Below are 25,709 nucleotides of genomic sequence, written 5' to 3'. Positions count from 1 at the left end.
ATTGAGGATGTAGTAAACTAGAAAAAACTAAGACAAAACAAATGAAAGCTCAGACTGGTGTGCTGCTAAAAACAGTAGTGCTAGTGGGCTGAAATAATATAAGAGTAAATATTGATATAATTCAGTTTGTCAAGAGTTAACTCCCTCTCTGTTCGTCTTACCTGAGTTTGGGACGATAGTCCCGATTCTGAAGCCAGGTGGAGCCTCTCCTGATGGATACCCTGCTTTCCACTGCACCCTGATGTTCCCAAAAAGCCCGGTTCGTGTCACCTTTGCCTCACATGTCCCCGTTTCTACATCTGCAACCTGCAGAGCCACTGAGGCAAAACCAACCTGTGTGATAAAAGCGAGACAGGGCAGATGATCAGGCCCTTAGCTCGATGAATATACAGGACTGTCTCAGAAAATTTGAATATTGTCTTTATTTTCTGTAATGCAATCAAAAAAACAAAAATGTCATACATTCTGGATTCATTACAAATCAACTGAAATATTACAAGCCTTTTATTATTTTAATATAGCTGATTATGGCTTACAGTTCAAGATTAAGATTCCCAGAATATTCTAATTTTTTGAGATAGGATATTTGAGTTTTCTTAAGCTGTAAGCCATGATTCCTTGTTGGACAATGTTCGAACCTGGCCAATAAAGCTGATTCTGATTCTGATTCTGATTCTGATTCTGATGATCAGCAATATTAAAATAATAAAAGGCTTGCAATATTTCAGTTGATTTGTAATGAATCCAGAATGTATGGCATTTTTGCATTACAGAAAATGAAAGGACTTTATCACAATATTCTAATTTTCTGAGACAGTCATGTATATAAAGTACAGTAGAACTGTCTGACTCACTGAGAAGGGAATGTGTTACAGAGTGTATATGTATGGTGCTTACGTAAGATCTGTTAAGTAAGTGAAAAATCATTTATAGGAACAAATGTGGCAATGGGCAGTTGTCAGAGGAGATTAGCACTAGATGATTAGCATTAGATGATTAACCTTGGTTTTATTTGAGTTTTGAACAAAACACTAAAGGCAAAAAATGTCATAGTAAATCTTAGTTTGTCTTTCAGTGCAGAGAAATAATTACCTCTGCCAACAAGATGATTCATTCTTGATGTTGGTTGCGGTGTGGAGGCATGTTTTTTTTTCTCTCTTTTTAAACTCAGCCTTGGAGGAGTCTCACACCTTTAAATAAGCTGCTGTTTGTGAATTATTTTTCTGTCTGAATAAATGTATCAACTTGACTAGAAGAAAAAAATGCTGCTATTTATGAATATTTATCCATTGTGTTCATAAATTATTGTGGTATGCAATTCAGAGCAGTTCTTCAAAGACAAAGATGCGCACTGTGTCTGATGAGCATCTCACCAGAGGTACTGCTCTCGATAAGCATTTTCTTACATTTTCTTGAGTGCTCTTCGTCTGGGACACTTAAAAAAAAAAAGATACATCGTGTATATTTATAACAAAAACACGAACACAACTCACCTCTGAGCTGGCAGCTTCTTCAGGTACAGTCACCGTAGCAACGGTGGCCTCGTGCAAGAGACGAGGCAGAGAGCCTTGGACGGCAGTGACCAATCTAACATCAGTGAGCTCTACTGTGAAACTTGCACCAACTGACAAAAACACCTACAAAACAAAGAGAACAAATAAACATGAATTAGTCCTTCTAAACCAGGGGTCGGCAACCCAAAATGTTGAAAGAGCCATATTGGACCAAAAACACAAAAAACAAATATGTCTGGAGCCGCAAAAAATGAAAAGTCTTGTATAAGCCTTAGAATGAAGGCAACACATGCTGCATGTTTCTATATTAGTTAGAACTGGGGGAAGATTTTTATTTTTCATTATGCACATCAAGAAAAAAGTCGAAATGTCGAGAAAAAAGTTGAAAAGTCGAGAAAAGAGTCGAAAAGTCGAGAAAAGAGTCGAAATGTCGAGAAAAGAGTCGAAATGTCAAGAAAAAAGTCAGTATTTCGAGAAAAAAGTCAAAATTTCAAGAAAAAAGTCGAAATGTCGAGATTAATGTTGAAGTACAATCTTGAGAAAAAAGTCGAAATGTCGAGAAAAAAGTCGAAATGTCGAGATTAAAAAGGAAAGGAAAAAGGAAGAAAAAAAGAAAAAAAAGGAAAAAAAGAAGAAAAAAATGAAAAAAAGAAAAAAAATGTCAAACATTTTTAAAGAAGCCCCAGGGAGCCACTAGGGCGGCGCTAAAGAGCCGCATGCGGCTCTAGAGCCGCGGGTTGCCGACCCCTGTTCTAAACAAACTAAACTATTATTTTGAAAGGGTCAAACGATAACTACATTAGTTTCTTTACCTGGCTGCTGATGGGCACAGTGATCGTACTGAAAGTTTGTCCCTCTCTCATGAACACTCTTCCTTCAGCTTGTCCTCCCATGATCTCTTCCATGTCCATCATTTCATCTACACCTCCACTGATCCTGTAGCCCACACTGACATTGCCAAACAGCCCAGCAAGTCGAGTCACATTCACAAGCAGAGCTCTAGTGACCTGAGAGCCTGAATCCACTACAACAATAGACTGCTGCTCAGAGTCCAGGGAAAACACACCATGTGGCTCATCGTTAGCAGGCACCCTGTGGGTGACAGAGGAAGGTCAATTTCAAGTCAGTGATTATTTGGCTTTTCACATCATTATTAAGACAAAATGCGAGTGACAAACCTGATATGGGTTGTGATCAGGTTTGGGTTGGCATCGAGACTGCCGCCGCCCTCCACAGCTGTGAGCTGGAGGATGTAGATTTCCTCCAGCTCTGGCACTGTGTCAGGCATCAGCCTAACAATGATTTCAGCCTCCCTTTGGCCTTCCAGGATCTTCACTGAGCCATCTAAGGCCAGAAAATCACCTGTTAAATCTGAGTCACTTCGTATCTGCCAGTGGACCTGCGGTGAAAGTGTGGCTGTTTACAATTGACAGTAACAAAATAATTTAATTCAGCAAAAGTCAACATTAATGTAATAAATAGGTAATAGATGCGAATTCATGATGTACTCCTACCGTGATGTTGCCCATGACTCCCTCTCTGCGTGTTATCAGCAGGGAAATGTTGACTGGGCCCTCTTGCTCTCTGGATTCGTTGATGACAAGTTCTTTAAGGGCATCGTCAGTGAACTGAACTATTCCATTTGGATCACCAAACTTATCTATCTAAGTGACAAAAATGTATGATTGATTAGTTTGGTTCTGATTTCCTCAAGCAAAAACGCGTTTCGGACTTGCTCACTCATCATATTTGACTTATAATGTCATAAAACAGTGAAATACCTTCAGTGTTACGGAACCAGCCTGAGGATCGACATCCATCTCTCCAGACAGTATGCTGAGTTCAATAACAAATGTCTCCTCCACTTCCACTTCGCCATGGGGGAGTATCCGCAGCTCTATGGTGCCTGTGCCCTCCTCACCATCGCTGAAGAAGAATGAGCCATTAAGAGGTCCTCTAATGTCAGTATTGAATGGGGAAAGGACCTCTCTGCTGTTAGGGCCGAGGATGATCCAGGCAACCTGTCAAAGGGACAAGTGTAAATAATATGTCGGAAAGACACACTGAGATCCATGTGCTATTCATTTCTGTCATCACTCGTACCGTCGCATTTCCCAAAAGGCCTCCTGCTCTCTCCAAAACAAGACTGAGTTTCACAGTGGAGTTAGGGTTTGCCACAGTAATTAGGCTTTCGTTTATAAAACGGACCATGCCGTTCGGAGAGTCACTTTTGCCAATGGTTATCCTTGCAACATGCTGGGAGCCTAAAACAGCTCCTCCTGTAGCTCCAACCAGCAGGACCTCAAATATCTCTGCATGTTCACTGGGGGAGACAGTTTCACTTTTTTTATTAAGCTGGAATTAAATCACATGTTTTAATAAAGACTGTCTAAAACTGGTGCTTTTATATTATCTCTTTTTTTTTAATCTCACCTGTCAAGGTCATCTATAATAGTCACATTAATGTAACTTATATTTTGTCCGTTGGCAAATGTCACTGAAGCATTATTCAGGACATAATCCAGATCAGGGGTTGCACTCAAGCCTCTTGAAATGAAGTGAGCAGAGACTGGTCCATAAGAGCCCACTCTCCTCACCACTGGAATAAGTACTGTACCCACAGTCTCCTCAACTGAAAGACAGTTACAAAGAAGAAAAACACTCTTATGCACACAGTAGATAATATCTCTAAGTTTCATTAGCATCTAAAAGTGTCATGCTAGATTGGATAATAGTTCAAATTGATTGCATTAAGCATTTAGTAAAACTCTGTTTTTGCTCATCAATTTTTTTACCCTCTTACCTAAAATGCTAACATAGTCCTGCATGAACTCCAAGATGCCTTCAGCATTGTCATTAGTAAGTATGAGCACACCAAGGGAGGAGATGTTGCCCACAGCTGGAGGCTGGTCCAGCTGTATTCCTGACTCTCTCACTGTGTAGTCCACGGCACTGACCACCAGGGGGAGACAGAGGATAAAAAGTTAGCAACAAGAAGTCAGTCCAACACAGCATAGAAAGCAAGGCCCTGCAATGTTGATTTTATGAATGTACGGAAGAGTATTCGGGGCGCTGAAGAAAAACAAAGAACAATTCTGAGTAAAAATGTCAGAAATTCTGACTTTAATCTCAGAATTCTGACTTTTTTTCTCAGAGTTGTATTTTTTTTTTCAGTGGCCCTAATACTCTCCTGTATTGAATTACTATGATTTTCCATCATCATTTGCAGCCTTAAATCATCACAGACTTTTGACACTTCTCATGTTGAAGCTGTTACAAATATTCCAGCCAATGCACTTACAAATGTACAGCTCCTCCTAACTTTTCCTTACCTGAGATTGACAAGTTCCACGTCAGTGATGTTGACAAAAAACATCTCAGGCCCCTCTGGAAGGCTGTCATCCTGGATATGCAGAGTTAGCTGTTGTGAGGTTTGGCCTGGTGTAAACAGCAGTCGTCCTGAAGCTGGAACAAAGTCCAACCCACTGACAGCCGTGCTCCCTGCGGTCTCATAGGTCACCCATACACTTCCCAAACTGCCAAATGAGCGATTCACCGTCACATTCACCTTTGGAAGGGAGAGGAGATTATATGGCTGTGGGTTGAGGTGTATCTACATTATGTGAAGCAATAGGATGTACACCCTAATTTCTAATTTGACTACTACTTAAAGATAGAAACATATATGTCACACTAGGGATGGGCGATATTTTACCGTTCACGATAAACCGTCAAAAAAATTCCTCACGATAAGAATTTGTCATCTCGCGGTAAAAACGATAAATTCCCGTTGATGAAGTTTTTGTTTAAAGCTGATTTCAGGTTCTGCGTTAAATCCACGCACAACGTACGGGAAGGAAGGAAGGAAGGAAGGAAGGAAGGAAGGAAGGAAGGAAGGAAGGAAGGAAGGAAGGAAGGAAGGAAGGAAGGAAGGAAGGAAGGAAGGAAGGAAGGAAGAAAAGAGGAAGGGAAGAAGGAAGGAAGGGAAAAAAGGAAGGAAGGAAGGAAGGAAGGAAGGAAGGAAGGAAGGAAGGAAGGAAGGAAGGAAGGAAGGAAAGGGGAGAAGGAAGGGAGAAAAGGAAAGGAGAAAAGGAAAGGAGGAATGAAGGGAGTAAAAGAGGAAGGGAAGAAGGAAGGAGAGAGCAGGAGGAAAGAAGGAAGGAAGGGAAAAAGGTAGGAAGGAAGGAAGGAAGGAAGGAAGGAAGGAAGGAAGGAAGGAAGGAAGGAAGGAAGGAAGGAAGGAAGGAAGGAAGGAAGGAAAGAGGAAGGGAAGAAGGAAGGAAGGGAAAAAAGGAAGGAAGGAAGGAAGGAAGGAAGGAAGGAAGGAAGGAAGGAAGGAAGGAAGGAAGGAAGGAAGGAAGGAAGGAAGGAAGGAAGGAAAGGGGAGAAGGAAGGGAGAAAAGGAAAGGAGGAATGAAGGGAGTAAAAGAGGAAGGGAAGAAGGAAGGAGAGAGCAGGAGGAAAGAAGGAAGGAAGGGAAAAAGGTAGGAAGGAAGGAAATGAGCCAGAAAGACAGAAAGAAAGAAAGAAAGAAAGAAAGAAAGAAAGAAAGAAAGAAAGAAAGAAAGAAAGAAAGAAAGAAAGAAAGAAAGAAAGAAAGAAAGAAAGAAAGAAAGAAAGAAAGAAAGAAAGAAAGAAAGATAAATTCCCGTTGATACGTTTTTGTGTAACAAACATGGCGGATCTGAGAGCGAGATAGATTTATAGTTACAAAGATGGAGTTGAATTGGTATTTTTTTATCGTCATTTTTATTGTTATCGGGATAAATACCAGAAATTATCGTGATACATTTTTTAGTCCATACCGCCCATCCCTATGTCACACTCATTTTTATGAGCTCACCCTTCCCTGTTCCTCTGTGGCTCTGAGCTGGAGGCGGGTGAAGGAGAACAGGCCATGAGGGCGGTCACTAGCTGCCATGGTAATCCTGGCATGTTTGGTCTTGGGACTTATTTCAAGTCCTGCAGTAGCAGACGTCAGTGAAAGCTGGTACTCGCGACGCTCTTCAGGGAGTTCATCATCCAGAGCCTAACATCATACATGACAGACAATAATGTAGAAGGTACTCATTGTTATGATGCATTTGTTCTGCAGTGCAAAGATAAAGGTGATACCTGGATTTTTTCTATAAACTTGTATACATAATTCATATTACCTACCCTGAGAGTAATGGTGGCAACCGACTGTCCATCTTTCAGCATGACAGTACCAGAAACTGCTTCAAACTCGGTAACCACAGCAGGAGTAATATTCCAGTATACCTGCACGTCTCCAAACACACCAGGCCCTCGCACAAGGCTGATGGTAAACACACAAGCTTCACTTTACATTTACAAATAAAAAACACTGACATTTAAAGCTGTTTTTTGTCTTTTCACATTCGTGACATGGTGGTGCATTTATCTCACCTGACCAACGCAGTGCCATCATAATCTTTCTGAGGTTCTCCGATAACGATGTTCTTGGACGACTCTGCAATTCCAACAATCCCGAGGGCAGCTTTGTCCGCCTTGATGGTGATGGTCACAACAGCTACACGAGGGAAGTTTGGGAAAGTAAGGAGGACGAATGATTATTGTATTCTACTGAAAATAAAGCACTTGTCCCTCAATTAATCAATGCTCTGTGAATTTGACATTCCCTTCACAAGCACCAACCATGTAAGGGGTCAATGACTGCTCCGCTGTCAGCCGGTAACAACCGTACGGTGAAATTCTCATCTCCTTCCAGCATGTTGTCAGCAAGGGCTCTAATCACAAATGACTTCATAGATTCAGCCTGTAAAATATAAAAATAAATTCAGACTGATGAAAAAGTGTACCACTATTAGATGCTTTTAAGCTTCCGAATTTCATAAAAAGGATAAAAAATATCTGCTTGGACAGAACTTGAGACTTTTTTTTTTACAATCGTACCTCAGTGAAAACGAGAGTCCCGTTAATAGGTGTCAGGTCATCTACATTCTGGCCTTCCACCTGCCACAGCAGCGTCACCGCGCCCTCACCTCCTGCACTGCGCAGCACGGCTAATGTCGCCACAGCAGCAGGATCGTCCACAAACTCTGGTTCACTGATCACAGCCTAAGAGGACATTACATAAAATTACTCATTTTGACTGCATCCTCTCTGACACACATGGTGGACAGTTGCTTAGGATAATTTATCACACATTATTAGTTATTTATTATTATTATTATTATTATTATTATTATTATTATTATTATTATTATTATTATTATTATTATTATTTTGTTTACTTCATCATTATTCTGACGAGATCTGAAAAAACGTTGCAACCACGAGCAAGCAAGTGATTATGTAAATTCACTGAGTGAATATTATGAAAGTAAAATATATATACTTCTATGCAGAAACTAACTCAAAATATTGATTTCTTTCACTCAAAAATTTAAAATGTCCACCATGTTTGTTGCTGTCACGGCCAGAATCTTAAAAGTCTTAAAATCTTAAAAGGGCTAATATTGTAACCCCTCTACGTTTTTGCACTTTGGACCAGCCTAGGCAGGGTACGTTTTTATGTGAGACTGGGTTGGATATATAACTGATAATTTCAGTAATTTCCAAATGCTCTCCTGCATTAATTCAAACTGAGGTACGTGAACTGTTTCCATGCTTTGTGAGGATTCAATGACGTGAAACCTTACTATAATGATAATAAACATATGTAAGTTTTACCTCCAGTGTCTGAAATCCAAATCTCCCAAAAGGTGAGTCATTGGATGGGATACTGACAGTTACAGAGTTTGTGGGCCCCAGACGAGCACCGCCAATCACACGCAGCAAACTGACTCTGAAGGTCTCTGATGTCTCCACTTGTTCATCATCCAGAATAGTGATGTCAATTGTGGCTTTTGTCTAAAATAAATTGAGGAAGACACTTTTCACACTTCTGGACTGCCTCACGTCATGGCTGGATGTGATGTTTAAAGCGGGTTAATTTTAGTTCAGAAGAATGAAATGAATCACACTTTACCTGTCCGTCTTGAAAAGTTAAGTTCCCCGACACAGGGCTGAAGTCCCTGAGATCAGCTGTGATTGGCTGAGCCTCCCAGTACACTACCAGTCTCCCACTTGTACCAGCAAGTCTCACCACTGACAGATGGACAACATTGTCTTGCTGAGGTATTTCATAGGCCAGCACACTTCCAGGAATATCCTAAACAAGATATTGCGTCATGTGTAATTGTCCTAGAATATTATTTATCAATTAAACACATGCCACACGTGTGCTACTATTTGTTCTTAATACCAGACTAGCGCTCAATGTCCTTCATAATTCAATTTCCACTAATTCTTTATGCTTACCTCAGAAATATTAAACTGAATGACCCCTCGTGGATCGTCATTCTCCTGGATCGTGACCTCTGCCACTTCCATACCAAGTCTCTTCACATTGGGCTGTCCGACTCCAGCTGATCCTTGAACTAACTCCACTCCCGTTATATTTACCAGGAAACTCTCTGCCAGCTCTGGGAAATCATCCTTAAAGAACATATGTATATAAGAGCTAAACAATTGAAAAACATATATGATGGTATATTTCATGAATTGTTCTTTTATCCATAATCCCTACCGGTAGGATAGTGACAGTCACAATGGCCACAGTAGCTCCGTTTATCATGATAATGGTGTTGTCGTTAGCTAAGTAGTCCTCTCCTGCAGTGGCCTGGTTGGATGGAGGCTGGTGGAGGGCCGGCTTGGTCTGGTAATGGATTGCCACCTCACCTAAAGAGCCCTGCTCTCTTACTATAGAGAGAGTCACATTGACTGGAGTCCCTGCACATTCAGAAAATGGGATGGTGGTAATTAGATACATGTTTAAACAGCAGAATCATTTGGAAAACTTGCTATGAAAATGATGGCAGTAAATAAAAGCCTTTTATTAATGTAAAAATATAACGTAGTTAGAGAAATGAATAAAAACATTTCTGGGTATGTTACTAAGACTTCCTGGAACTGTATGGCCCACACAGATTAAGACAAATCACAAAATACTTTTATCCTGGAAATCAGGAACAATTAGCAACCAGCTAAACTTACAGCAGTTTTATTATTGGAACAAATTGAAAGCATAATCGGGAAATGTATTAGAACAGTTTGGCTGAAGAATATCACTTACACATCTGCAGTATATTAGACTTCTTTGCACTGCGATCAGCACAAAAAGCACATACAACAACTGCACATCATTAATTTCTATCCTATGAAATTCTTACTCTGTGGTTCTTGTGTGAGAGTAAACTGAGAGTCCAGATGCCATCCGATCACACCGTAGGGAGAGCCGTTGGGTAAGATGGTGAGCAGAGCCCGAGCTCTCTGCTTGTCAACAGTTGCAGCGTGTCGTAGGTCTTGAAGGCCCACGGTGGTGACGTCCAGGAGGGTGATCGTGACACTCTCCCGGAGCTCTGGGAAACTATCTGCGATCACAGCCAATGAAATAATGGCTGATGTTTGGCCATCTGAGAATGTTACCTGCGATGAAAAAAGCAAACAAACAAAAAACTTTTACTCTCACCCACGTTTGGATGTTACACTTTCTAACACTGTTTATTTTGAAAAGCAGTAAAAGCATGTTGTTCCCTGAAACAAGTCTGAAGTTGGATATGGTGTTGGGGATTACTCACTACTCCTGAAGTGGGGTAAATGTCTGCCAAACTGCCATTAGCAGCCCAGTGAACAGTCAGTCTGCCAAAAGTCCCTTGTTTCCTCTCGACAGTGAAAGAAATCTGATTATTTTGCTCCAACTCTTCGACCTCCACATATAGTGAATTCTGAAAGGAAACAAGCAAACACTTATCTTAATACTTATTAATTATTCAGGAAATGGTGAATGAAGAACACAGCCCTTAACACAATGACTGTAACACGGATTATCTGCTCACCTGAGCAAAGCCGATGACTCCGTGGGCCTCATCGTTGGTGGAGATGATAACTGTCACCTGACCACCAAACCCAATTTCAGCCCCTCCTTTTGGATTCTTCAGGCAGACCTGGAAGTATTCCTCCAACTCAGGGATGTCATCATCTACGATGTTCACTGCTATCTCCAGCTCACTGTCGCCTGGAGCGAAGTACAACTCCCCAAAACTGAATATGTAGAAATAAAGAAAATATCCTTTATTTAGACTGACAGACATTGAGAATGATTTGCTTTGTCATTGCCACTGATTTATCTTCGACATTCGTTACCTGGGTATGAAATCAGACTGATTGGAGATGGAAGTGAATTCATAAACAGTGGAGCTATCCTCCTCAGAGGAGGCCAGGAGGATCTTTGTGGTGTTGAACGAGGGGACCTTGAGGGATAGGAAGCTGCTGGCTGGAGGGGCCGTCAGAATCACGGAGAACAGGTTTACGTCAGGTCTCCAGGAGTAGAGTGACGAACCATTTGTTCCAGCTAGCAGGACGTAAGCTATGAGAGTGAAAAAACAGAAACACAAACAGCTAAAATTGGTAAAGTATCACTAATGGAAGTCAAGTGATGGAAGTCAGGATATCTGACCTCTTCAAAGTGGAAGGTTTTTTGTTGGTTTGGTTGAATGTTTCAAACTCTTCTCTCCATCTCGACTGATTGAATGTCATACAAAGAGTTTGATGCGTTTGGCTGAATCTGAGCCCACAGCTTTCTGCTGTATTTATATTTTTATGCCAGAGACCATTTCCTGACCAATCCATAATCTGCTGCTATTTTGATGATTTAATCTTTGTTGCATTAGTGTTTTGTTTTTTGACTTTTTCAGTGCTCAACTGTTTCAAATCGGAATGTATATTTTGTTTTAAATCTTACATGAGTCAGCTGATGTTATTATTATAAAGTCTTGACATAAAGTCTTCTTGGCCATTGACAAGTTAACATGGATGCCTACATCCTAGATGGCTAGCAAATATCTCATATAGCTCTTTCTATGGTAATGAAAATATAAAGCTATTTGCCATTTTAATAAGGTATCAATTGTTTTCCAAAAAATATAGCTGCTAAAGCTAAGAGTCTGAATGACGAGCGCGTAGAAGATAATAACTTGCGAAACAAAGCAATTCATGGTATTTGTGCTTACTGATCCCCGAAGGAGCAGTGAAGGAGTGAACAGAGGTGAGGCCTTGGTGAGGAATGGACTGAGAAAGCTGTGGTGAAGGCCGTCCAGAGCTCCACCGTAACACCTCACAGGATGGAGAGAGACCTGCCGAAAAAGGACAGGCGCACAAACACACTCAGTCAGAGACTTCTTTCACACTAGAATATCATGTTTATGTAACCACTTGCTTGACTGATACTCCCAAAACTGACAAATTACCACCTTTGTGGCTCTGGTGTAGTCCACACTAAGGCCTTTTCCATAAACCCACAACAGCTGTGAACTAAAAACTTCTCTTTTTTGCAAACTCAGAAAACTTAGATCTCCTTAAAATACACTCATGTCATACAAATATAAAACCTTGTCAAAAATTTAAATTTTTCCATCCCAGATTAAACTAAATAGCAAAATGTTTTTTTTTTTAGTAACAAACAAAATTTCTGTTTGCCTTCTAGGGTACAATACATTACGTTGTTTGTAATATTCTAACCAACTTGTAGTCACCACACAATCCACTACAAAGTACACTGAGAGTAATGCCAGAGAAAAAAGCTTCTTATTACTGCAGAAAACTGTCTTTTTTGCATACTTTTGCATACTATTAAGTGATCTTCACAACCATTCTAGGCTATGGTCACACAATGCAGGGATATTCATGTCAGATTTAGTGGCTTTAATTGAACCAATAGTTCATCCACACAAATGAACTGGCTATTTAAAGTTTTGAAAAAGAAGTACATCATCACAGAAAGGTAGATCACCTTCAGTAGCAATCATCAGGAGAGTATCCTCAGTTCTTGTGTTGATGGCCTCCACCTGCCTAGCTCTGCCAGTAAGCGGGAGATGCTGCCAATTCTGAAATCCTCCATTGGTCCATTGAAGTATATGGCAGCTCTCAGTATGACTGTCAATGCAAACCAACAGGTAGGGAACATCCGCACGAGTGAATGGAGTTACACTGAGGATGTCCTGCTTGAAGTTAAGAGTTTGGTGGAGTGTAAAGGAGCCGCCGATCCAAACAAAAATCTGGAGAATGAAAGAAATAAAAATGTTGTATGTGCATAATTAAGACAATAGAATTATTTAATTTTTTCATCTTAAATTACAGCAATAACAGCACCTGGCTTGATGCTATCAGATAATCTCTGCCTTCAGTGAAGAAGTGTTTCACATCCAAAGTTTCAACCCCTAAGGTTTGTTCCTGAGGAAATCAGATCATTGTACAAGTTAAAGTGTTGCAGTGATTTAAAGAAATACATCAATAACTTAAATTGGATTTATACTTGCCAGTGTAATGTTGAGGTCCTTGTGCAGTTTGAAGATGCTGAGGTTAGTTGCAGGGAAGAAGGGAGGGCCGCCATGAGTTATGCCTATGTAGATCGAGCCATTCACTGCAAACCCAGTGCACGAGGTCGGGTCCTGAATCTGAACAGTCTGTAGCAACAAAATCACAGATGTCTCAGCACTGATAATGGACTGGAGATTGCAGTTGCAGCTCGATTTTACAGGTAGAATGTTATTACCTCTACTGGTACAAAAACACCTTGCCATCGATACAGAGTAGCCAGGGTGTGGGAGGATCCAACCATTGGCCTCTTATCCAGCCTCATGGCCAGGAAGGAAAGCTCTTTGGGAATGGAGCACCAAGCAGATGTGGGGTTTTCCTCAAAACTTTGGTACAAGCCCATCACTGGGAGCGGACCCTCTAAAGAAAAGGTAAATGACACTTATTAAAATAAAATAAAAATAAAGGATCAACAGAAGAAAAAGAAGCATTTTAGGAGATTTCAGGAGGTTAGGGTGATTTAATGTTTGTTAATCTGACCAGAGGCAACTGCTGTGTGAGACTGCATCTCCCACTCCACACTGACAGCTGACTCCAGACCACCACTGCGAGACACAGTGAGGAAGACCGCTGTGCCACCTTCATCAGCGTATATTCTAGCGCTGGTTCTAAACAGAAAACACACAACAAATAACAATATTCAAACATGATTTGCTTTGGCATTTCAAAAGGGACACATGTTGCGCTTTTGATATCACATACTACAAACATTGATGACGTTCAAATGTTCAGACATTTCTGATGGAACTGTTTCAAGACCTGTTGAGGGTAGGTCCAATTCGAAACAACCCAGAAGGAGCCAGGTTTTCTAGGACGGTGATGAGAATTTGGAGTTGGTCACCAAGCCGTGCACCTCCAGTTGGGTTGGACAGGGTCACTGTGAAGGTTTCGTTCCCCTCAGGTACAGCATCGAGAACAGCTCTGATCTCCAGCATCTGAAACAACACGGGCGGCAAATCAGAAAATACACATGCCATTTCTAACACAAAACTGTAAATGCTAATCTCTAAACTATTACTAAGTACTGCAGTAAAACATTCAAGTGCCAAAAAAGAAAAATGAATCCGTAGCAAATATATATCTTTTTCAGATGCATTTTCTTGATGCTTGCTAAGAAAGTCCCTTACTCGCTTACCTTATGTCTGACACCCTCCTCTAGTACCAAAAACCCTTGCATTGGCATCAGATCACCCTCTGCAAGGCTGCCGTTGGCATCTGTGATGGTAAACTGAACAGACACGCTGCCAAATGTTCCTGCCGCGGGATTCCGAACCACATACAGGCTGGCCGCACTGGCACTCAGCTCTGACACAGAGGTGGGCTCTCTCAACAGGAAGTGATCGCTGCCGTTAAATGAGATGACACCATGTCCATCATCATTAGCCAAGATGTTCACAGTTGCTTTAAGAATAGAGAAAAGAAGCATAGAAAATGTATAATTTAATAGTGTGTCGTTTACTACAGTCATCAAGTATAAATAATGTCATACAGCACTTATAGAAATGCTTTATTTATTTATTTACGCAGCTCTGAAATAACACAAATAAGTGCAGTAACCATGAATATGATGCCTTATGTCTTATTCTGCTGCAAAAAGTGCAGTGAATCAAATAGTTATACACAACCAGCTCCCTGACAACATCTGTTGTATTAGACGCTATATAAATAAAAAAAATAAAATTGAATTGAATTGACACCTGCTGTATCTGATGTCATATAAATCACAAGCTCAGCAGAGTTAGTTGGGTGCTACAGACTATATTTCCTGTGTACCTGTGGTATTGCTGCCCAGCTCCAGCCCAGCCGAGGGCTCAGACAGGATGAGCTGGAATCTCTCAGCTCCTTCGGGAATGGCATCATCGATGATCTGAACTTCTACAAACTTATGCCTTTCGCCATCAACAAAATGGAGCACCTAAGTGAACAGAGAGCTTTAAATTTGGAGAAAAAATCATACTATTTCAAATTTGTGAAAACCTACAGGGGATCAGGTGCACGAATGTCTAACTCAGGGGCAACAGAACTTGTTTTAGATCCCAAAACATCTTTCATCCTTTATTCAAATGACATAATACATGAGGGGTACTTTTCTATAAGAGGATATTGACTTGCAATGCCACTGATTTTGCATGTACTTATTGAACAGTGTGTGTGTCTAACCGTTTCACTGGTATTGTAGTCCAATCCCTGTTGAGCTTCCAAGTTCTGAGCATAGAAGTAAAGAGAGACATTTCCATACGTCCCCTTATTCCTGTAGGCCACTAGAGTCAGTGCTCCTATTGATTCATTCACCTCAAACCTGGAAAGCAGAGCACATTTGGGATAGAAACATCTTAAAAAGAGAATGTATGCATAGTAATAAAAAAAGTATTAATTGATGTTTTTCTTACATGGTATTTGTCCATTCAATCACCCCTCTAATTCCATCATTAGCAGCAATGCTGACTTCTGCAACCAAATCTTGGGTGTCTGGGGAAAGAACCGCATGCAAAGAGGAAATGTGTGATGAGCTTCAGACTGTCAGTTGTTAATAGTAACTATAGTATTCAGTTAAACTTTGCTCAAGGTGTAACTAAAGAGCAAGCAGTAAGTGCACGTTGTGCAAGGGGCTCTAACTTCTGTCATTAGAGCAAAGGATTACAACTAGGAGGCGTCTCCTGTAAGAGGTCTGGAAGGCTGAGCTGAGCAGCCAAGTCTTTTGGCTGGACTGATTTACGACCCCTTGAATAGTCTTCTCCCATTCACTCTGTGGCCAAGACATTGGGAGGCCAGTTACGGGTTTAGTTTGGCTTTCTCTCTGCTCACCACTCAGTGCTAGTCGCTGCCACCAAATCCCCAGGCTTCTTCAATCATAGAAGGCATCAATCTCTACGTCCAAGCCACATAATGACTGCTGCCAAAAGAATGGCCATGTGTTGGCTGTTTGTGTCCAGGCAATGGGCTCATAGTATTCTGGGAACCTCTGAGCGCGGCTCTCTTGTATTCTGTCAACTCATCACTTTCTAAAAGCTGCTCATTCATAAATTGGACTGTGGTTTGGATTCTACAGGAGAAGGAGCAGCACTGCAACTACAAGCTTGTTCATGGAGAATTCTGAGAGGAGAAAATATCGTAGAACATTGTACCATATAGAAAAATAGTTTGTGCACTGTGATAATGTGTATTTTACCTGGTAATGTGCAATACACAACCTCTGCTCATCAAACAGAGCAAATGATGAACATTTTTAGACAGAAAAGAAGAACAGGGATTTCATAACATTATACAGGCCACAAAATTGGTACAATATTTCAGAAAAAGCTAAATAAGCACATTAAAACAATGATGGAAATCCTTCCAGAAATTCAGATGTAATTTGCCAACTCTGTCTATACTGGCCAAAAGAAAGATACATGAAACTCAGCAACAACTGTAGGATAGATGTTGCTTACATCATCCATACCTAGCTGAGGATCAGTAGCGAGGGTTGTGATGAGCACCGCTGATGTTATATTGACCAAGAAGAATTCCTGCAGCTCTGGAATGTCATCCTGTCAACACAAAAAACGTTAAATTCCGCTTTCAAATCAATAGTCCAGATCAGTTTTTGACATATCGCTCAAGCTAATAATGTATAAAGTTAGTACAAAATAAAAGCAAGACTGTAAAAAATAAATCATGTCACAATCTAAATACGCTTGTCACAATTTGGATTAAAAAGGAGCCAAAAGACAATCACCAAGAACTGGTATAAACCTGAGACCCCAGGTCTTAATCAATGGATGGACAGAGTTAAAGAAATATATGCTATGGAGAAGATGACTTTCTGTTTGAGGTCCAAAGGAGCGACCTTCCACAGGAAATGGGCGAAATGGGATGCATTTATTGGAGGAATAGAGGACGCTTTCAGTTAAACAGGTCACTTGAGCTGATTGGACATTCTCATGACATAACATCATCTATATAGGAGCCCCCATGTTTTTGTCTGTTTTTTTTGTTGTTTGTCTGTTTGTTGTATAAGCTGAAAATACTAAATAAAAAGTTAAAAAAAAAAAAAAAAAAAAAGGAGCCAGTCTTTACCTCCAGTATGGTGACAGGGATGGCAACGGAGGTCTGCCCATCCTGAAGGACGACAGTACCAGTGCCTGAGATGAAGTCTTGACCCGGCTCAGCGAGACCTCCCTCCACCGTAGACAGGTTTTGTATTGAGCCTCTTGTAATGTCATACGTGATATTCACCATTCCTGGATACAAATATTTAGGAATAATACCAGTTACAAGGCACGGATTACAAATGTGATGACATGGAATGGAGTTAATTCATTAAAGCCAACCCCTTCTGCCGGCATGCTTGGACTACAGACCTGAGGATCCAAACTCTCTGTTGATGTAAATGTTTATAACTTGGTTCCGCTCCTCTGTGGTCACCTTAAGTGACGATGGCGCAACACTCAGCAGCCCATAGGGCTCATCGCTGGTGTCCACAGTAAGCACAGCCTCACTGTCTTGAAGATCCAGCGCGGCATGGCCTGTGACCACAACACCTGTATGGAAGACACAGGAATATCAGTCACTAGTGATTAAAGCTATTCAAATTTATTTGTGACTTCCACACGGTTAGCGCTTTATTTATTTATCTATTTTTTTTTACCAAAGGTTTTTATGTTGGACAATAAAACTCTGTATTCATCTTTGTCCTCTGGTGTGGCATCATCAAGAAGCTGCAGGACAATGGTGTCATTTAGTTCTCCCTGTAAAGCACAATGAGACGTAAAATCAATCACACCACTTTAGTCTACTGTGTTTGATTTGAATTTTTAAGCTTTCTGGCTGAGACATTCAACCACTTTCTTTAAGGAACAACATGTGGATTAGTAGGAAATAATGTATTTCTATACATTGTAATGACAATGCAACAATAAACGAATTACCAATCTGTTATTTACCTCAGAGAAGAAAAGTGTTCCTGAAGTTTGACTGAAAGTTCGTTGTGCAAGGGGCCCTTGCACCGTCCAGTCCACTGTAACATTTCCCACACCTGGAGCTGTTCGCAACACCAGTAAGGACAGCCTCTCGCCTGAAACAGGAAATAAAACATGGCCAGATTAAAGAGTTACAAAGGGAATAGTAAAAGGCCAATTTCCAGAAAGACAAATGCATGCAACATAAAACCTTTATTCAGGTATTCAGGTATTTTGAGGGCCTAATGTGTATTTTCCAACACATGTCAACTGTTAATGGCCGGGTTTCCCAGATCAGTTAAGTAGTTCTTAACAGCGAAAGACTTCTTTCAAACCTTCTTAAGGAGCCTGTGAAAGAAAATCGCGTTTCCCAGAGTCGCTCTTAGCTTAAGTATCTCTTTCATTAAGAAGGAAATGAAAGATGCTGCTGACCCAGTCTTTACAACCATCTTAGTGAACAAAGACTCACAGATCCAGCCGCGTCAGGCAAATCAATATTACACCAAGCAATGAGATATTAAAACAATGCACCCCGCACAAATTTTGATCTATTTTATACTTTAGATTTATATTGTTTAGCATTTATTGGTGACAGCAAAGGGGGAAAAAAAAGAAAAATAAGGAATAACAAGTGTGTTCCTGTATATGCTTTATGCTTTACGCACAAATAAAACGATCATCATGAATATCATTTATTTGATAATTTGGCTGCTATACAGCATGTTCTCGCTGCAAATCAACCGCATCGCCGTGCGCGAAGCAGAACTGTTTTTATGAACGCATTCGTGCGTCAGCACTTCAATCCCCTGGACGTGCTGTCGGACCGGGCTGTCAGGCAGCCGTGACACCGATCCTCCTGCCCGAGCCCGAGCGCATATGTGTGATGACAGGGAAGCAGCAGCTGAAGAACGAGATCCTTTGATGAATCGTTCATTACAGTCTCAAATATAATCAATGGTGTCGGTTTATATTAAAGAATCTTTTTGCCCAGAAGAAAAAAGAGCGAAGACAACGACCCATAACTATTTTCTTCTCTTGAAAAAACCCACCTGCCGACTCGCGCTGTATACAGCGCGAGTCGGGATGCCGCATCATTCAGAAGAGGAGGAATACGTGCGTGGCGGGGATGATCTCTGCAATCTGAAGCCCTCTATAATTGTAAAAAGAATTTCACTTATCACGGGTTCTTTTTGGAACATAACCCCTGCGAAAAACCAGGGATTGCTGTAATTCCACGTTGCGATTTGCGAAACTCGCCTTCTCTTGGCTCATGTTTTTGAACGCACACACACGCCCACCCCGTTTCCTCCCGGTTTCTGCGTGTGGGGAAAAAAAGCCTCACTGTAGCCAGAAATATCGGAGTAACGCACCGTTTGGATGAAAAAGGGTAATTGAATTATATTTATCATCTTAATTTTGTATTATAACGCACAGGCAGCAGTGAATTAGTGCGTTAGGCAGCAGTGCTGCGTGTGAAAATGCGCTGATAGTGATCGGTGATCGATTTGCCTGGCATCGATTCATTTGGTTTCAGAACCGGACAGCTGCTCCAAAGAGCTTCTGAAAGAGCGAAACTAAAGGACGGTGTTAAGAAGTCATCTGGGAAACACCCGTATCTTAGGGTTCTCTCTTAGTTCAAACCTTCTTTGAACCTCTCTTAAATCCTTAAGAGAGGTTGGATCTGGGAAACCCGGCCAATATGTGTATGAATCAGACCACCCGTTGCTGCATCCAGAGTTTCATATTGATATTCTTATCAGAAACTGCAGTCTCCAGTGATGGGACGGTTGTGTTACAAACTAACTAACTAACTAACTAACTAACTAACTAACTAACTAAATCATCTGTCTTAAGAACTGCTCTGTTTCTGAAGAATTACAGACTTGATGTGATGAATAAAATCTTTATTTTATGCAATATAGACATAATCTAATGAATTTTCAGTCATGTACTGTAGGTCTAACTCTAGTAAACACAGAAATAGCATCTACCTTCCCTGGCAATGACAGAACGTGACGCTGAACTGAATCCTACTATCCCAGCCACATTATCGTTAGCCAGTATCACGATAGTGACAGAGTCTGAACTGGGCAGGATTCGACTTCCTCCAGCCGTGTTAACAAGACCAATCACGAGACTCTCGTTGTCTTCTGGTTCAGAATCATCTCTAATGACTATCTCTATTGTCTTCTTCAGATCTCCTGTGGCAGAGGAGGAAAAAGTACAATCATCAGTGGTTAGTGCACATACAAATGTTATGTTGATAGAACCTCAGGAAATATTGGGTCAATAATTATTGTTGAACAGTGAAGTGAAAACTATGTGCATACCATCAAATATGAGAGTTCCTCCAGTTCCGGTGAAGTCAACATCTGGCGTGGCCTTTCCTCCAACAAATCTCCACTCAACAGAGACAGTACCCAGATTTCCTCCTCTCCTCTCTATAACCAACGGCACCACGACTGCAGGGTCTTCTCGAGTCTCGAGATAGAGCCCCTCATTGGTGGTGTTAGGACTGAGGCTGTAGATCAAAAATACGCCGAATGCGTCTCCATTTATTCCTATAGTGACAACAGCTTTGTCCGGCTGACCAATCGATGGCAGGTTCTTCTGAGGCACAGTCAAATTGACCAATTCTACCTTCAAACGACACAGGATAAAACATTTTTTTGTTAGAAAAATTCTGCAAAAATAATCTACTGCTTAAATAACTTATTAATTAAAACAAATGAAAACAAAAATGTCATGAATCAAAAACACTTTTTATGCACTAGGACATGGTTTTAAAAAGAATCCTCTGGTCTTTATGAGGTCATAAAATCTAAATCACTTATTCAGTTGTGCCAGTATTCATTCATGAAGAAGTGATATATATGAAAAAAGAAAATCACCCTCTCTGTAGCTAGGTAATGCCAACTAGATGCACCTGATTAAGAGATCAAAAGCAGCACTTCTGAAAATAACTCTTGGTCTGCAGCAGCATTCATCTCAGACCAACAAAAAGGTGCTACGTATTAATGCGGACAATGGTAAAGTTAGAAAAAAGTCTGTAAAAGTAGAGGTTGGAGGGATTGTGGTTTGTGCTTGTTTTGCAGTCACAGGATTCGGACAGTTTGCAGAGTTGCTGAGTTAGAACTCCTCTGTGTAAAAAAGTGTTGAATATGGTACAAGACAATAATCCCAAGCACATCAGCAAATCCCTAAAATGATGTGAGAGACAGAAAAGTATCAAGGGGTTACTTCAGTCTGAATATACTGCTCTGGTGGGACATTAAACGAGCTGTGCATAAACAAAGGTCTGCAAACCCGAGTGTCCTGTAGCAATGTTATAAAGACAAAACCAAAATTCATCCATATTATGTAAAAGAATGATAACGTCATAAAAAGTTAAAGTTATTGTTGCTGTTTTGTGCAAACTGTTTCTGGATTTAGGTTTAGTTTCTTCTCCCTAAATACTGACATGGTGCATTATGTATTGTATTTGTTCATCTCAGGTTGTTTTCTTGTCTGACCTTGTTAGGACCAGAAGATTTTTTTCATTGTCCTTATTTGTTAAACTTGTTGAAATGACACTATAATTTTCCATTTTCCATTACTGCATTGGTTTGTGTCTTCAAAGGTTTGTGTTACCTTTAACATTTGTATGCAGAAGCTCTCGTCCATTTCAGGGAATTCATCAGTTAAGATTAGGGCTGTGAGGTTGGCGACCTCTGACCCGTCATCCATGTAGGCACTTTGAGCAGTCATGGAGATGTAATCACTCCCTGCCACAGCCTGGGTGCTGAACAAGACAGCAGCTGCTGTGACGTTTTTTAAATAAGTTAAAACCTGAGATTTGGAGGTGAGTTGGTCAGCCCCTGATGTCCCCCACGTGCAGGATGGTGCGGTCTCACCGTCTGACAGAGAGAAGGCCTGGCAGGCCCGCTCTCTCAGACAAGCAGCAGCACATGCAGCCACAGGCTCTTTCTGACCAGTGATGTTAACAGTCATAAGAGGGGCGGTGGCCAGAGCACCGGGCTTTGGAGGGTTATAGTACATCAACAGGTCCTGGCTGTCAGCTTGAGCCAAGCCAACAATGTCAATCTCTGAGGTGCTGTACAGGATCTTCAAGTGGCCAAAGTGACCACCTCTGTTATAAAGCAATGGGAATGACGGGGAAAAGAGAATAGGAAAAAGGAATTTGAAGTGAGTTGGTGTAAACAAGTGTAATACAACAAAAATATGACCTTAAAAAAAAAACGTTGAAAAAATATCAATATTACCTCCTACGGATGGTGATATTTGCTTTATAAACTCCCTCCAGGGGCTCCTGAACACGATAAACAGACTGTTCAAAGTAAACCGTTCCATGTGGGTTATCATTAGCAGGCACTATTATGTTAACAGACGTATCAGCTCCCAAGCTTCCTCCATTACTGGTACCAGTTAGTTCCATCTTAATAATCTGCAAAAGTCAAGAAGTTAAAAGAATATTAAAACAAAAAAATATTGGTTATAAAAAGAGTGAAAGGATGATTTTCTGGCATTCCCCCCATACCTCAGTCATTTCAGGTACATCGTCAGCTAAAATCTCCACTCGCAGGATCTTCATGGTCTCTCCAGGAGCAAATATCACTTCTCCTGATGTGGGTCTGACATCCGCTGCTGCTAGTTTACCATCAACAGTAGCCTGCCATTCGACCGCTACCGTGCCAATAGTACCCGCATTACGCACAATTGGCAATGTGACCTCAACGGAGTTGGAGTCTGGCTCCTCAACTGTAACTGGTACAGCCTGGAAAACTGGGTAGATATTAAGTAATGAGAGTGACTTTCTAGACAACGAATAAAAGTACAAAATTGTAGGAAACTTTGGAAAAAGATTGTGGATGATGCATACTCACCAAAGGCACCAAAAGGGTCATCAGAAGGCAGTATGGTGATGATGGCACGCGTGAGCTCTCCCAGGAGAGCTCCTCCGGTCGTTTGATTGATGAGCTCAATGAGAAAGGTCTCCTCCAGCTCAGGCACCACATCATTAATAACATAGACGGGTACAGATTTACTGGATTCCCCCTCTAAGAGGACCACATCAGTTGAGGCTACACTGTAGTCTTCACCTATAAAGTTACACAGAAGTAATTATATACACGACTTTGATCACAGATTCATTTGTAATTTGCATTCCATGCCGTGAACACTTACTAACTCTGGCGGTCAAAGGCACAGCTCTGAACTTGACTGATACATCAGCAAAAATCCCTCCTACACGCGTAACATTTATTATGGGCCCGACGTAGTGTTCAGCGACGCTGACAGCAAAGGCAGACAGCTGCAGGACTCCAAAAGCATCGTCGCTGGCCTCCACTATCACTTGGGCTACAGTTTCGGTCCTGGGGCCCAGGGAGGGGGAATTTGTGACTGCAAAGAACAGAAAGAGGATATATTTTGAGTGAAATGTATTTTATTGTGTACCGTATTTTCCGTACTATAAGGCGCACCTAAAAGCCTTTAATTTTCTCTAAAACCGGCAGTGTGCCTTATAATGCAGTGCGCCTTATATATGATCATTACGGTAATTTCTGTTACTGTAGTCAGGGGGATTGTGGGTAATGTAGTTGGTGTCGCCAAAGTAATGGCGCTAAAAACGTCAGGAATCGTCACAGACGTTCAAGACAACAGCAGCGACGCTGACTCGCATAGTGTCTGTGTGTGTGTCTGTGTGTATAACCTAGGTGAATTGTAGTGTGCTTGTGTCTGCGGGGATGGGGAGGGGGGGGGGGGGCATTAATAAGTTTTATGTTTATTTGTTTTATGTTAAGCACTTTGTGTTGCATTAGAGAAGTGAGCATTGAGAAGTGCTATACAAATAAAGTTTGATTTGATTTGATTTGAATGGCGACTTTGACGAGACGGAGCAAAGCTGGTTTTTATTTTGTTAATAAAGTTTGACATACAGTACTTTTTTTCTTGTTTTTTTTTTGCATTTGCTGTAGGATTTTGTAGCATTTCCTGTAGCGCAGCTCCATCAGGTAGATACGTAACTCAACCCCAGCCACTATAGTATGGTATTTTACCATATATTTAGTGCGCCTTATAATGCCTATAAATACGGTATTTTAATTTCTATTCATATAAAATCTTGCACTTAGTTGGAGTTTCAGTATCTCACCGAGTCTCTCCTGCTCTCCTTGGATGAGATGAACGCTGATCAGCTTCACAAACACTGACTCATCCCTTTCTGGGTCGTCGTCATCCAGCACTCCAAGTGTGATGTTAGCTTCACTCTGATTGGCCAAGAACACCACAGAATCCAGGAGGGATACAAAGTCCCGCCCCTCAGTGGCTCGTCCTACCCCGGGGGTCCTGTAAGGCTCCGGGTCAGCCTCATTCAGTGTCCCATACGTGACACGTACCTACATGAATTGAAATTGGGGAAAATTTTGATATCCATCCATCAAATTTGAGCATCTACCATTCTTTTAATTCAGTTGGATAAAATGAATTTAGTTGTGTGAGTTAGTCTGATTGTAAATCTTGTGTTATTGAACACACCTGACCCATCAAACCTTTCTGTCGCAGGATGGTGAGGGAGACGGTTGCATCAGCCTCAGGAAGCCGAACCGATCTTGTTGCATTGGCAAATACAAACACCCCATAAGGATCATCACTGGCGAGAACTGTCAGAGTAGCAGATGTGTTGGCTCCCAGACGACCATGTGAAACATTAACCAGGGACACAGTGAAACTCTTGTCCAACTCTGGGATTTCATCTTGGGCCACATTGATAATGATGTTCTCTGACATCTGCCCGAGACCAAAGGTGATGTTCCCGAACCTACTGATGAGCTCTCCCTCGGAACTGGGATCCGTTTCCCAAAACACAGTCACACTGGAGAGATCACCAAAGGACCGATCCACCTGTAGGTGAACCAAAGAGAGCATAGCTCCATGATCAACAACAACTAGGTATTACCTCATTTTACAAACATGCATTTTTCACCAACCTGCAGGACAGCAAAGCTGTGTCCATCTTCAGGTTCTGTCCCATTTACAGACAGAGATTTGGGATTGAATTGAAACACTCCGTGAGCATCATCAGATGCAGCGATGGTGACTGTGATGCGAGATGCAACTCCCAGGCTGGCTGCATGGAAAATTTCAGATGTGTGTCACTTATAAATAATGCACTTTAATGTTACAGATTCACTTTAAATCAGAATGAACAGTACCCACTGCTCAAAGAAGGCAAGATGGAAATATAATGTATATGGTACAGAAGTAGCTCAAAAGTAACAATAATACATCTGTTCTAAACAGTAAATAAAACTATGCAATGATTAAGAGCGTGTGACTCGAGCAAGTTCATGTCAAGTGCTTCTCCCATTTGTCCCTGTGAATGTAAATACCACGCAAGAAAACACATGTGCATGAGCACACACATCTGCAGAAAAATGCGTGTGTCCATGCATCAAAAAGAAAGTGTGGGAATTAAGGAGTTGGGAAAAGTGGCAGTTTAGGAAGTGAAGGAGGGCTGCACTTACCGTGGTGGTGATGGGATGGAGGGAGGAAATCATAATCAGTCTCCCCAGTACCACTCCCTTCACTACGCAGAAAATGATCCACTGAGGGATCACACAGGAGGATCAAGGGGATTTCACACCAGGTTTAAATCACACAGGAGGAATAGAAATGGGAGGGTAAGTAGGAAGAGGTGTTCGTTGGTAGTCACACATGTAGGCATTGGGAAGCACACAGGAGCACAGCAAATAAAAAGGAAACACAAAGGAAGTGGCGCAAAATAAAATGTAAATCCATTAACATCTAAAAGGTCAGG

The 25,709-nt window shown here is 41.2% G+C and overlaps 1 protein-coding gene across 1 annotated transcript in view; it reads right to left on the bottom strand.

Moving 5' to 3' along the window:
- The window catches only part of adgrv1 (adhesion G protein-coupled receptor V1), a 112,461-nt gene that overhangs the window by 51,666 nt on the left and 35,086 nt on the right, over nucleotides 1-25,709 (bottom strand). The window contains exons 27-76 of the mRNA XM_061728948.1: nucleotides 25,417-25,497; nucleotides 24,880-25,019; nucleotides 24,428-24,793; nucleotides 24,045-24,288; nucleotides 23,078-23,293; nucleotides 22,777-22,992; nucleotides 22,431-22,675; nucleotides 22,156-22,337; nucleotides 21,524-22,022; nucleotides 20,224-20,533; nucleotides 19,885-20,094; nucleotides 17,879-18,009; nucleotides 17,584-17,683; nucleotides 17,297-17,476; nucleotides 17,013-17,176; nucleotides 16,396-16,483; nucleotides 15,344-15,422; nucleotides 15,114-15,252; nucleotides 14,727-14,868; nucleotides 14,089-14,354; nucleotides 13,713-13,888; nucleotides 13,434-13,561; nucleotides 13,132-13,313; nucleotides 12,896-13,042; nucleotides 12,729-12,809; nucleotides 12,370-12,634; nucleotides 11,591-11,713; nucleotides 10,725-10,947; nucleotides 10,418-10,622; nucleotides 10,160-10,306; nucleotides 9,752-10,007; nucleotides 9,109-9,311; nucleotides 8,841-9,017; nucleotides 8,509-8,691; nucleotides 8,211-8,390; nucleotides 7,431-7,595; nucleotides 7,173-7,293; nucleotides 6,924-7,047; nucleotides 6,675-6,813; nucleotides 6,358-6,543; nucleotides 4,847-5,082; nucleotides 4,318-4,466; nucleotides 3,948-4,146; nucleotides 3,618-3,837; nucleotides 3,296-3,535; nucleotides 3,029-3,178; nucleotides 2,693-2,913; nucleotides 2,327-2,606; nucleotides 1,494-1,637; nucleotides 162-333 (exon numbers count right to left, since the gene is read on the bottom strand). Coding sequence (XP_061584932.1) covers nucleotides 162-333; nucleotides 1,494-1,637; nucleotides 2,327-2,606; nucleotides 2,693-2,913; nucleotides 3,029-3,178; nucleotides 3,296-3,535; nucleotides 3,618-3,837; nucleotides 3,948-4,146; nucleotides 4,318-4,466; nucleotides 4,847-5,082; nucleotides 6,358-6,543; nucleotides 6,675-6,813; nucleotides 6,924-7,047; nucleotides 7,173-7,293; nucleotides 7,431-7,595; nucleotides 8,211-8,390; nucleotides 8,509-8,691; nucleotides 8,841-9,017; nucleotides 9,109-9,311; nucleotides 9,752-10,007; nucleotides 10,160-10,306; nucleotides 10,418-10,622; nucleotides 10,725-10,947; nucleotides 11,591-11,713; nucleotides 12,370-12,634; nucleotides 12,729-12,809; nucleotides 12,896-13,042; nucleotides 13,132-13,313; nucleotides 13,434-13,561; nucleotides 13,713-13,888; nucleotides 14,089-14,354; nucleotides 14,727-14,868; nucleotides 15,114-15,252; nucleotides 15,344-15,422; nucleotides 16,396-16,483; nucleotides 17,013-17,176; nucleotides 17,297-17,476; nucleotides 17,584-17,683; nucleotides 17,879-18,009; nucleotides 19,885-20,094; nucleotides 20,224-20,533; nucleotides 21,524-22,022; nucleotides 22,156-22,337; nucleotides 22,431-22,675; nucleotides 22,777-22,992; nucleotides 23,078-23,293; nucleotides 24,045-24,288; nucleotides 24,428-24,793; nucleotides 24,880-25,019; nucleotides 25,417-25,497 — 9,420 coding nt within the window. The remainder of the gene's footprint in view (nucleotides 1-161; nucleotides 334-1,493; nucleotides 1,638-2,326; nucleotides 2,607-2,692; nucleotides 2,914-3,028; nucleotides 3,179-3,295; nucleotides 3,536-3,617; nucleotides 3,838-3,947; nucleotides 4,147-4,317; nucleotides 4,467-4,846; nucleotides 5,083-6,357; nucleotides 6,544-6,674; nucleotides 6,814-6,923; nucleotides 7,048-7,172; nucleotides 7,294-7,430; nucleotides 7,596-8,210; nucleotides 8,391-8,508; nucleotides 8,692-8,840; nucleotides 9,018-9,108; nucleotides 9,312-9,751; nucleotides 10,008-10,159; nucleotides 10,307-10,417; nucleotides 10,623-10,724; nucleotides 10,948-11,590; nucleotides 11,714-12,369; nucleotides 12,635-12,728; nucleotides 12,810-12,895; nucleotides 13,043-13,131; nucleotides 13,314-13,433; nucleotides 13,562-13,712; nucleotides 13,889-14,088; nucleotides 14,355-14,726; nucleotides 14,869-15,113; nucleotides 15,253-15,343; nucleotides 15,423-16,395; nucleotides 16,484-17,012; nucleotides 17,177-17,296; nucleotides 17,477-17,583; nucleotides 17,684-17,878; nucleotides 18,010-19,884; nucleotides 20,095-20,223; nucleotides 20,534-21,523; nucleotides 22,023-22,155; nucleotides 22,338-22,430; nucleotides 22,676-22,776; nucleotides 22,993-23,077; nucleotides 23,294-24,044; nucleotides 24,289-24,427; nucleotides 24,794-24,879; nucleotides 25,020-25,416; nucleotides 25,498-25,709) is intronic.

This window comes from Cololabis saira, chromosome 9 (assembly GCF_033807715.1).
Source record: "Cololabis saira isolate AMF1-May2022 chromosome 9, fColSai1.1, whole genome shotgun sequence".
Lineage (NCBI taxonomy): Eukaryota > Metazoa > Chordata > Actinopteri > Beloniformes > Belonidae > Cololabis > Cololabis saira.
Note: the sequence above shows the minus strand (reverse complement) of the source record. Positions and strands in the feature narration are given on the sequence as shown.